This window comes from Macaca fascicularis, chromosome 8, assembly GCF_037993035.2.
Source record: "Macaca fascicularis isolate 582-1 chromosome 8, T2T-MFA8v1.1".
NCBI lineage: Eukaryota > Metazoa > Chordata > Mammalia > Primates > Cercopithecidae > Macaca > Macaca fascicularis.
Window position 1 is genome coordinate 129,944,548 of NC_088382.1, and position 12,475 is coordinate 129,957,022.

A 12,475-nucleotide genomic window follows, 5' to 3' on the forward strand; every position below is an offset into this window, starting at 1 on the left:
ACCCCTATGATTCAATTACCTCCCACCATGTCCCTCTCATGACGTGTGGGAATTATTGGAGCTACTATTTAAGATGAGATTTGGGTGGGGCACAGCCGAACCATATCACCCTGCCTTGGCACCACCTCTCACACTCTCCTAACTCGCACACCATTTCCTCTCCCTCAACCTTATCATTGCTGTCTTTTATTTGACACCCTGAGGTAGGGAGACATAATGTGAGTCTGGACAGACCTAAAAGATGCATTTTCTGCTGGGCGCGGTGGCTCATGCCTGTAATTCCAGCACTTTGGGAGGCTGAGGCAGGCGGATCACCTGAGGTCGGGAGATTGAGACAAGTCTGACCAACATGGAGAAACCCCATCTCTACGAAAAATACAAAATTAGCCGGGCGTGGTGGCACTTGCCTGTCATCCCAGCTACTTCGGAGGCTGAGGCAGGATAATCGCTTGAACCTGGGAAGGGGAGGTTGCGGTGAGCTGAGATTGCGCCATTGCACTCCAGCCTGGGCAACAAGAACAAAACTCTGTCTCAAAAAAAAAAAAAAAAAAAAAAAGGATGGATTTTCATGGTAAAATAAGTGGAAAAGACGGCTTACTGGAAAAGTGGCAAGAATGTCAGAAAGGGAGTTGGGAGAGTCTGCAAAGATGCCAGGAGAGGTTTGAGTTAGTCTGAGATAGAAAATAATTATTCCAATGGGACATCAATTCCGTGGTGAAAATTCAACTTCTCCCTGTAGTAACAGGTAGTGTTTGAAAAAATATTTTATGAAATTTTATGAATATGATAAAATTTAGATTGAAGATTCTCTCTTAAATTAACTGCTTTGGAAAGGCCAGCATTCATAATTAAGAGCTATAAACATTTAGGAGTAAATCATCCCAGCTCTTATAGTTTTTTTAACACTTAACATAAAAAACACACACATACATATATATTCTATAATTTAAGAAGATGTTTTTATAAAGAACATCACTTGCTTTCTGCCTTAAATCCTTCCACCAGGGAATGAGGCACAAACACGTGCTCATTTGTAAGCCCACAGTAAATCTGCCCAGTAGTCAAAGCTCAGTCATTGCTGCAGGAAATCCTCCCAAATCTCCTCCAGCTTACTCCTGAAGTTGCAGACTTTCAGATATTGCAGTACTCCTAATGAAAGACAGATCCCTCTGATAGAGATTCCTTGCCCAAGACTCTCTTAGGTCATGAAAGACACTAATTCATCTTTTCATCTGCTCATTAATGACCAAGAATGGATCCTCTTCCCATTTGCTATGCTTAGTTTAGTAAAAGCACTTTTTGGAAGCAAGTTCCTGTTTAAGTTCGTAAGTGGCATTTCTTACACCTAAAATTCTTGCACTGAACAATTTAATGGAGCCAACAGACACAAACACCTTGCCAAAAACAATTTCCATGAAGAGTTTAAAGGCAGTGAATCCTTGGTAGTCCAGAGCAAGCAGCAGGACTTGACCCCCAAACATGAAAAGGAGTTAGATGAGCCCATTCTGAAAGCCATGTAAAGCATCTGCTTAGCTGACACACTGTGTTTCTTTTCACCAGGGCCTTCCAGGAAAGGATGGATCCTCGGGACCTCCAGGACCACCAGGGCCAATAGTAAGCCTTTCCAGAAACTGCTGGAACACACTCTGTTTTAAAGCATTTCATTTCCTTTGAGAGGTTTTCTTTTGCCAGATCTTTTACTCGGCAGCCACCTTCACTATAGTGTAACAACTCATCCCTTGGTAGAGAACTCTTCTTAAAACTTTTTAGAAAGATAATGTATCCCTATTGCCCGACTATTCTATCTCAGAGTCATTTTGCCAGAAGATCACCTGCATTGATTTAACTTTTATTAAATCACAAGTAAGGCTTGAATTTGAAAGAACCACACCTGACATATAGTGAGGAGACTAAAAAAAAGTCTTCCCTCCATTTTTGGGAATTGGGAACAGGAATGAGGTCCCGGTGATGAGGGGGAGGGAAGCTATCATGGTGTGTATTTGTTACGCTTGCTTAAAAGTTGGCTGTCATTGATGAGAATGTGTGATTCCTGACTTTGTTCCATTTTCCTACCTCTCTTCTAGGGCATCCCTGGGGCCCCTGGAGTCCCAGGAATCACAGGAAGCATGGGACCGCAAGGCGCCCTGGGACCACCCGTGAGTATGCAGCCGTAGTCGCTCAGAATGAATGCCCAGTCATCACGTTTATTTATGTGTTTAAATTTACCAGCCTCTCTGCTAGTCAGAGATGTTTATTCAGCACTGTTCTCTATGGAAATTCATAAAGGAAATTGGAAAAGCTTCTAGGATAAAGATGAAGATCAGATTGTGCATATGTCATGGCTAAAGATAAATGGTCCTAACAGGGAATAATCTGTCATGCTTTTGCTTATATTTCTGTTGCTTGCTATTCTGCATTTGGCTAAGTAAGCTCAATATTATCTCTCCAGAGGTTGGGCACAACAGCTATGTGTTAATCAAGCTGGGTTCCCAAAGGGAAAAATACAAAGCTTGGGAAATTCAAGGTTTAAGGAACGTAAGATTAGATTTTTCTCTTCTAAATTCTACAAGACAGAATTTCCCATTAAAACACACACTCACACATAAGTGAGAGGTGTTATAAGTGAAAACATAAGGAACAGAACTCTTTAACTCTGATTTTTGTTCTTCTAGTCTCTTAGGTTGGTGTTTAAATGTGATCAATGGGAGGGGAAGGGAAAAGGTGGACGAAAAACAAATGAACACATCTGGGCCTGTTTCTTCATCTGTAAAATGAGGTCATTGTATTACACGGCCTCTGGAGACATGCTTGGCATCTTCTGGTGACATGCAAGTTGTTCCTTCTAGGTTAGATGTTAGTCAGCATTCTGATATTTATCTGTGAATTGCTAAGTCTGCATCCATAAACTAAAACATTGAAAAATGCAAAGATGTGTACGACTGCAAACGCGCTAAGAACGTGTGCAGCAGTGAAATCCGATGGATGAGGATGGAAGCGTCTAGTGAATTAGATTCCTGCTACCACTTAACAAATTGCCACAATCTCAGTAGCTTAAAACAACACAAATTTGTTATCTTACAGTTCCGCAGGTCAGCAGTCTGGCACAGATCTCACTGAGTTAAAGGGAAGGTGTCGGTGTTTCCTTTCTGGAGGCTAGAGGAGAGAATCTCTTTCCTGGCCTTTTCTAGCTGCTAAAGGCCTCCCATAGTCCTTGGCTCATGGTCCACCTGCATCTTCAAAGGCAGCAATGTTGCATCTCTCTGGCCTTTTTCTGCCATGGTCACTCCTCTCTGACCACAGCCAGGAAAGGTTCTCTTCAGGACCTATGTGATTACATTCAGGCTAATCTCCCTAGATAACTCCCAAATCCTTAACTAAGTCACATTCGCAAATTCCCTTTTGCCACATTAGGTAACATATTCACAGGTTCTGGGGATTAGGGCAAAGAAGTTTGAGGGGCCTTTTTTTCTGCCTACCATAGTAAACAAGATGTAACAGAAATGTTGGTTCTCATTCAGAAAGTGGCCTGTCTTCCTCTAGCAACCCAGATAGTCTTGCTCCTCTTATTCTTGAAACTCATTTTAATAAAATTATTTCATCCTCAGAATCCTTTTCTGGACCATGACTCACATGAGACTTATGTAGGTACACAAACCCATACAGGGTATGCACATAAATAATGCATCTTGATTTTAGCAAATACATCCTAATTTGCACATCCAAATAAATGCTATCCTTAGTAATCACTTTATACAGCTGCATCTTTATTCTGATTACAATGTCATTCAAAATACCTTTAGATCTCTTCTTTTTATGTCAACCTAGTACTGGGTCACAGAAGAAAATCTGATTGCTTTATCTTCACACATCTTTTTTTAATTCAAAAACATGTTGCCAAGTATGATCCTGCACCTAGAAGCATACACTGAAACCCACATGTGTGAGCACATGAAAAAATGCATGCATACACACACACACACACACACACACGTACCCACACACATACCTGTCTTCATTCTTTCACTGCAAGCTTATCTATTCATTTAATTCAAAGCTGTATCATACCAGAAAAGAAACTTAAAAACATACTCTCTGGTATTTGGCTTCAGTCCACTTTCCAGAATGTGCTCCTGGGAACCAGAGTTTTAGAATATATCCACAGTGCCAGACAGCAAGGGGTCCTGGTCAAAGAAGTGGCCCTGACCTGACCCTAACTAGCTGTATAAGCCTAACTAGCTGTATAAGCCACATGCACAGAAACTGCTTGCCTAATCTGTTTCTCGGAAATTCATGGCAAGTCTTAGGACATCAAAAGCTTTGAGGCATCCCGAAGTGCAATTAGAAAACACCCAAAACTAGTTTAATTTGGTTAGACAATAAATGTATTTGTGCATGAGGTTCTTATTCTTACTAGCATCTCCTAGAACTAGTTTCTCCTAAGCCAGGCTAGGAAAAAGCGAGGTATAGACCGATCCTGACCCAAGAGGGAGGGAATAGGAAAGAGGGAAGGAAAGAAATGCAGGCTCTGAGAGCTATGGGAGAGTTGACATGGAGCGTGGAGAGCTAGAGTGAGACCTGGAATGTTTGAGTAACTATGATAGCACCCTGCTCACCCACCTGGCCTTGGTGGCTCTGGATTAGACTCCAAATGTAGTATCTACAGAAATGCCAATAAAATTTTCCCATAAATAAAACACTTGTTCATAATGTGGTTTTCATTGTAAATCAGCAGAAAGGGGCCCTTGATAGCAGCAGGAGGGGCCTTTGTGCCATTGGCACTTCGACCAGAGGCAGAAACCATTTGGCCTATAAGCATCGGGTAAGGATACCACAGTTGGCTTGGGGATTTCCTCTCAAAAGCAAGTTGCTTTCTGAACTGTCCAGCCCAGACTTTTCTGGACCTGCTGGCTCCCAGATGCTTGCTGCCTGCCAGACTAGCATGACTGTGACAGCAGGCTCTGTGTCATGGTGTTAAGGCCTTGATTGATTTCCCATGGATGTCTGTCTAGGAAGGCATGAGGGAAAGGGACCAAGAGGGACAGGCTGCACCGCTGAAAATAGCAACATGTTTCCTACAGTGGGTGCCAGAAACGCTTGCTTTTGTGCGCTCTGCTTCCAGCTGCCGGCTCCCTAGGGCAGAACGTACATTGCTGCTGCTGAGGTCCTAATTTCTATCTAAGTTTTGAGCGTTGGCTTAGGTACAGTTCTTCCTCTGCAGCTGTTAGAGAGTGATAAAGCACACGAAAGAAGGAGCTGCTTACTGCTGGGGCCATGTGTTCAGCCAGGTAGACAGGTCCAGGGTTACATCACTGACGGAGCTTTGCATTAGAAGTCAGGATACCTGGGTTCCTGATGTAGCCCTGACATGACTCAAAGTAGCTGTAAGCCACATCACTTGCACAAATCATCTAGCCTTTCAGAATGTCAGTTTCCTAACCATTCGTTTAAAATATTTAGGGAGTGAGCACAATCCATATAAGATTAAATGGTGGGGACCGGTCATGAGGGATACAAAAGATCTCAAGACATTTTTCCATACTGTTGAGAAATCCAGAGAGAATGATGTTTTTATATACGAAGCTGTAATAAAGGGCAGAAAGTGTGAAATGCCTTAAGGGAAAGACAAGAAAGTTGCTCTGAAAGCTCCATGAAGAGAGAGACCCCTAAGCTGAGGGGTAGGAGTAGCGGCTTCAGAAGGAGGGACCATTTTGCTGAGATCTTAGAATATGGGTAGGATTCCCACCCACAGAGACAGAAAGATTGCATTACTTAGGTGACAGTTGCAGAAAAACATAAGGCAAACACAGAGCACCCCCGTCTCTGTACATTTTACTATTTTTCAATTCTTTCTCTAGTTCCATCACGACTACTGCAGTTTTGTTTCAGGCCCTGCTCGCTGCTCCCAAAGACTATCCTGAGAGGCTCTCATTGGCCCCCCGGCCTCTGCTTTAGCCCTGTTCTAGTCCATTCCCCAGCTGCCAGAACATCTTTTAGTGCAACTCCCACATGTCACTGTCTGGCTTGAATCTCCTCCTTATCCCTGGAGGAAGGAGCCCAATTGTTCAGCACAGAGCTCATGGCCCTTTAGGATGGGCCCCTACTTTCCTTTCCAACTTGGATTACCATCCTCCCTTCACTTGGATTCACTCATACATTATTTAAAGTTCCCGAAATATATGCCATACCATTTCACACGTTTGTCTTTGGGGATGCTAACAACTTACAGGATGCTCTTTGGGATGCTCGTTTGCCTTACTGGGCTGCATTCTTTTTCACTACTTGGTGAGCTCCCGGCAAATCCTTCTTTAAGGCTTCTCATCTCCCGTGTAAAGCCACCCCTCCCTTTGCAGGCTGTTAGGTACTGCATTTCAACTATTGATGTTTGTCTCTCCACTAAAAGGATAATTCCTTAAGAACAGAAATTTTATCATACTCCTGTGTAGAGTCCTAGACCCCAGTTCAGTGTCTGACACATAGAGAGTACTTAATATGTATCTATTAAAAGAAAAAAAGAAGGCTGGGTGGGGTGGCTTATGCCTGTAATCCCAGCACTTTGGGAGGCCAAGGCAGGCGAATCATTTGAGGTCAGGAGTTTGAGACCACCCTGGCCAACATGGTGAAATCTCGTTTCTACTAAAAAAGAAATACAAAAATTAACTGGGTGTAGTGGTGGGTGCTTGTAATCCCAGCTACCCAAGAAGCTGAGACATGAGAATCGCTTAAACCCGGGAGGCGGAGGTTGCAGTGAGCCGAGATCATACCACTGCACTCCAGCCTGGGAGACAAAACAAGACTCTGTCTCAAAAAAAAAAAAAAAAAAAAAAAAAAAGAAGGTGCGTTTATATTCTAGTTAGGCTGATGTTCAAAGGCATGTTAGAGGCATATTAGAAGAATATTCTTATAGATTAGGGGTCAGGTCATGGAAGACATTTCAAGCCAGCCTAAGATGTTTTGATTTAGTTTAACAGACATCTTTAATATGTGGTACTTGAACCACAAGATCATTCCTCTTCCTTCCAGCACTAAAATTCGGTGAATCTATGAATGTAGCCACTGTATTTTCCTTTCTTTACATTTCGAGTGCTCCTAAAATTAAAGGAAAGTGTGCCACTTTTTCCTGCCTACATCTGCAGGGAATATGTGTTTTCCCTCAAAGCATACTTTGGTGGAGTTATGGGCCTTCACTTGCTCAAGAATTTTTATTTTGTTTTTGTTTTAATTTGTAAAAATCAAAGGAACGATGTCAGAAAAGTTGGAATAAAAAAAATTTCTTGCCATACAGATATTTCATTAAAAAGATCTTTCACTGAGACCGCCCAGCTGCACCCTTTGGCTACTTAATAACCAGCATCATGAGACTGAGTTTGAGGAATTTCAAGCCCAATTAAACACATCCATCCCTACATACCAAAAGGTGCCAACAGCTGATGCTCTCCATTTACCATGTCAATCAGGTTTGCACTATAATTGCGTTCTCTAGATTTGAAACATTTTCAAACAAGCCAGTTTAATAAATGATAGCAAGAATAGCAGGAAAACTGTCAAAAAATGTATTGGTGCAGAAATAAAGTTATTCAAGATAAAATAGATTTTTTAAAAAATGACGCAAGTTGCAACCTAATTCTGAATTACTAGAGTTAGGCTTTAGGCATGGTATGTTTGCTTGTTTTGCTTTATTTTAATTGAGAAAATATTATCTTCCCTGGAATAGAAGATACGAGCTGGCAGAATTGCTGAGCAGAGTTCTCTTTCAACAGAGCGGTAGAGTGTACTTGGGATGTGTGTGGATTCTGGAGCCCACAATTTAGGTTCAGGTCCCCAGTTTTTTCACTTCCTTATTGCATGGCCTTGAGCAAGTGACATGACCTCTTAGTTCCTCATTTTCCATATCTGGAAAATGGGAATAATATAGGGTTGTTATAAAGAATGAATGAGTTAATCTTATAGGAGTATTATAAGCACTAAATAAGTTAATCGTATAGGAGTGTTATAAGAATTAAATGAATTGGGGCGGTTCCAAGACGGCCAAATAGGAACAGTTCCAGGCTACAGCTCCAAGCGTGAGCAACACAGAAGACAGGTGATTTTTGCATTTCCAACTGAGGTACTGGGTTTATCTCACTGGGGCTTGTTGGACAGTGCGGGCAGGACAGTGGGTGTAGCCCACAGAGCATGAGCTGAAGCAGGGCAAGGCATCGCCTCACCTGGGAAGCGCAGGGGGTCAGGTAATTCTGTTTCCTAGCCAAAGGAAGTAGTAACAGATGGCACCTGGAAAATCAGATCACTCCTACCCTAATACTGCACTTGTCCAACGGTCTTAGCAAACGGCACACCAGGAGATTATATCCTGCACCTGGCTCGGAGGGTCCCATGCCCACGGAGCCTCGATCATTGCTAGCACAGCAGTCTGAGATCGAACTGTAAGGTGGCAGCGAGGCTAGGGGAGGGGCATCTGCCATTGCTGAGGCTTCAGTAGGTAAACAAAGCGGCCAGGAAGCTTGAAGTGGGTGGAGCCCACTGCAGCTCAAGGAGGCCTCCCTGCCTCTATAGACTCCACCTCTAGGGGTAGGGCATAGCCTATCAAAAGGCAGCAGAAATCTCTGCAGACTTAAATGTCCCTTTCTGACAGCTTTGAAAAGAGTAGTCGTTCTCCCAGCATGGAGTTTGAGATCTGAGAACGGACAGACTGCCTCCTCAAGTGGGTCCCTGACCCCCAAGTAGCCTAACTGGGAGGTACCCACCAGTAGGGGCAGAATGACACCTCACACTGCCAGGTACCCATCTGAGATGAAGCTTCCAGAGGAACAATCAGGCAGCAACATTTGCTGTTCAGCAATATTTGCTGTTCTGCAGCCTCTGCTGCTGAAACCCAGGCAAACAGGGTCTGGAGTGGACCTCCAGCAAACTCCAACAGACCTGCAGCTGAGGGTCCTGACTGTTAGAAGGAAAACTAACAAACAGAAAGGACATCCACACCGAAACCCCATCTGTACGTCACCATCATCAAAGGCCAAACGTAGATAAAACCACAAAGATGGGAAAAAAACAGAGCAGAAAAGCTGGAAAATTCTAAAAATCAGAGTGCCTCTCCCCCTCCAAAGGAACGCAGCTCCTTGCCAGCAAAAGAACAAAGCTGGATGGAGAATGACTTTGACGAGTTGAGAGAAGAAGGCTTCAGACGATCAAACTTCTCCGAGCTAAAGGAGGAAGTTCGAACCCATTGCAGAGAAGCTAAAAACCTTGAAAAAAGATTAGACGAGTGGCAAACTAGAATAACCAGTGTAGAGAAGTCCTTAAATGACCCGATGGAGCTGAAAACCATGGCACGAGAAATACATGACACATGCACGAGCTTCAGTAGCCAATTCCATCAACTGGAAGAAAGGGTATCAGTGATTGAAGATCAAATGAATGAAATGAAGCGAGAAGTTTAGATAAAAAAGAGTAAAAAGAAATGAACAAAACCTCCAAGAAATATGGGACTATGAGAAAGGACCAAATCTATGTCTGACTGGTGTACCTGAAAGTGACGGGGAGAATGGAAACAAGTTGGAAAACACTCTGCATGATATTATCCAGGAGAACTTCTCCAATCTAGCAAGGCAGGCCAACATTCAAATTCAGGAAATACAGAGAATGCCACAAAGATACTCCTCGAGAAGAGCAACTCCGAGACACATAATTGTCAGATTCACCAAAGTTGAAATGAAGGAAAAAATGTTAAGGGCAGTCAGAGAGAAAGGTCGGGTTACCCGCAAAGAGAAGCCCATCAGACTAACAGTGGATCTCTCTGCAGAAACTCTACAAGCCAGAAGAGAGTGAAGGCCAATATTCAACATTCTTAAAAAAAAGAATTTTCAACCCAGAATTTCATATCCAGTCAAACTAAGCTTCATAAGTGAGGGAGAAATAAAATCCTTTACAGACAAGCAAATGCTGAGAGATTTCATCACCACCAGGCCTGCCCTACAAGAGCTCCTGAAGGAAGAACTAAACTCGGAAAGGAATAACTGGTACCAGCCACTGCAAAAACATGCCAAATTGCAAAGACCATCGATGCTAGGAAGAAACTGCATCAGCTAACGAGTAAAATAACCAGCTAACATCATAATGACAGGATCAAGTTCACACATAACAATATTAACCTTAAATGTAAATGGGCTAAATGCTCCAATTAAAAGACACAGACTGGCAAATTGGATCAGTGTGCTGTATTCAGAAGACCCATCTCACGCGCAGAGACACACATAGACTCAAAATTAAGGGATGGAGGAAGATCTACCAAGCAAATGGAAAACAAAAAAAGGCAGGGGTTGCAATCCTAGTCTCTGATAAAACAGACTTTGAACCAACAAAGATCAAAAGAGACAAAGAAGGTCATTTCATAATGGTAAAGGGATCAATTCAACAAGAAGAGCTAACTATCCTAAATATATATGTACTGCACCCAGTACAGGAGCACCCAGATTCATAAAAAAAGTCCTTAGAGATCTACAAAGAGACTTAGACTCCCACACAATAATAATGGGAGACTTTAACTCCCCACTATCAACATTAGACAGATCAAGACAGAAAGTTAACAAGGATATCCAGGAATTGAACTCAGCTGTGCACCAAGCAGACCTAATAGACATCTACAGAACTTTCCACCCCAAATCAACAGAATATACATTCTTCTCAGCACCACATCACACTTATTCCAAAATTGACCACATAGTTGGAAGTAAAGCACTCCTCAGCAAATGTAAAAGAACAGAAATTATAACAAACTGTCTCTCAGACCACAGTGCAATGAAACTAGAACTCAGGATTAAGAAACTCAATCAAAACTGCACAACTACATGGAAACTGAACAACCTGCTCCTGAATGACTACTGGGTAAACAACAAAATCAAGGCAGAAATAAATATGTTCTTTGAAACCAATGAGAACAAAGACAAAACATACCAGATCTCCGAGACACATTTAAAGCAGTGTGTAGAGGGAAATTTATCGCACTAAATGCCCACAAGAGAAAGCAGGAAAGATCTAAAATTGACACCCTAACATCACAATTAAAAGAACTAGAGAAGCAAGAGCAAACACATTCAAAAGCTAGCAGAAGGCAAGGAATAACTAAGATCGGAGCAGAACTGAAGGAGATAGAGACACAAAAAACCCTTAAAAAAACAAATGAATCCAGGAGCTGGTTTTTTGAAAAGGTCGACAAAATTGATAGACTGCTAGCAAGACTAATAAAGAAGAAAAGAGAGAAGAATCAAATAGATGCAATAAAAAATGATAAAGGGGATAACACCACCGATACCACAGAAATATAAACTACCATCAGATAATACTACAAACACCTCTATGCAAATAAACTAGAAAATCTGGAAAAAAAATGGATAAATTCCTGGACACATACACCCTCCCAAGACTAAACCAGGAAGAAGTTGAATCACTGAATAGAGCAATAACAGGCTCTGAAATTGAGGCAATAATTAATAGCCTACCAACCAAAAAAAGTCCAGGACCAGATGGATTCACAGCCGAATTCTACCAGAGGTACAAGGAGGAACTGGTACCATTCCTTCTGAAACTATTCCAATCACTAGAAGAAGAGGGAATCCTCCCTCACTCATTTTATGAGGCCGGCATCATCCTGATACCAAAGCCTGGCAGAGACACGACAAAAAAAGAGAATTTTAGACCAATATCCCTGATGAACATCAGTGCAAAAATGCTCAATAAAATATTGGCAAACCAAATCCAGCAGCACATCAAAAAGCTTATCCACTACGATCAAGTGGACTTCATCCCTGGGATGCAAGGCTGATTCAACATACACAAATCAATAAACATAATCTAGCATATAAACAGAACCAAAGACAAAAACCACATGATTATCTCAATAGATGGAGAAAAGGCCTTTGACAAAATTCAACAGCCCTTCATGCTAAAAACTTTCAATAAATTAGGTATTGATGGGACGTATCTCAAAATAATAAGAGCTATTTATGACAAACCCACAGCCAATATCATACTGAATGGGCAAAAACTGGAAGCATTCCCTTTGAAAACTGGCACAAGACAGGGATGCCCCCTCTCACCACTCCTATTCAACATATTGTTGGAAGTTCTGGCCAGGGCAATCCGGCAGGAGAAAGAAAGAAAGGGTATTCAATTAGGAAAAGAGGACGTCAAATTGTCCCTGTTTGCAGATGATGCGATTTTGTATTTAGAAAACCCCATCATCTTAGCCCAAAATCTCCTTAAGCTGATAACCGACTTCAGCAAAGTCTCAGGATACAAAATCAATGTGCAAAAATCACAAGCATTCTTATACACCAATAACAGACAAACAGACAGCCAAATCATGAGTGAACTCCCATGCACAGTTGCTTCAAGGAGAATAAAATACCTAGGAGTCCAACTTACAAGGGATGTGAAGGACCTCTTCAAGGAGCTCTACAAACCACAGCTCAATGAAATAAAA

At 42.1% G+C, this 12,475-nt stretch overlaps 1 protein-coding gene across 3 annotated transcripts in view; it reads left to right on the forward strand.

Moving 5' to 3' along the window:
• COL14A1 (collagen type XIV alpha 1 chain) overlaps positions 1-12,475 on the forward strand; it is a 245,527-nt gene that overhangs the window by 201,665 nt on the left and 31,387 nt on the right. For all 3 annotated transcript variants that reach the window (XM_005563999.5, XM_005563997.5, XM_005563998.5), the window contains exons 41-42: positions 1,561-1,614; positions 2,085-2,156. In XM_005563999.5, the coding sequence (XP_005564056.2) occupies positions 1,561-1,614; positions 2,085-2,156 (126 nt within the window). The remainder of the gene's footprint in view (positions 1-1,560; positions 1,615-2,084; positions 2,157-12,475) is intronic.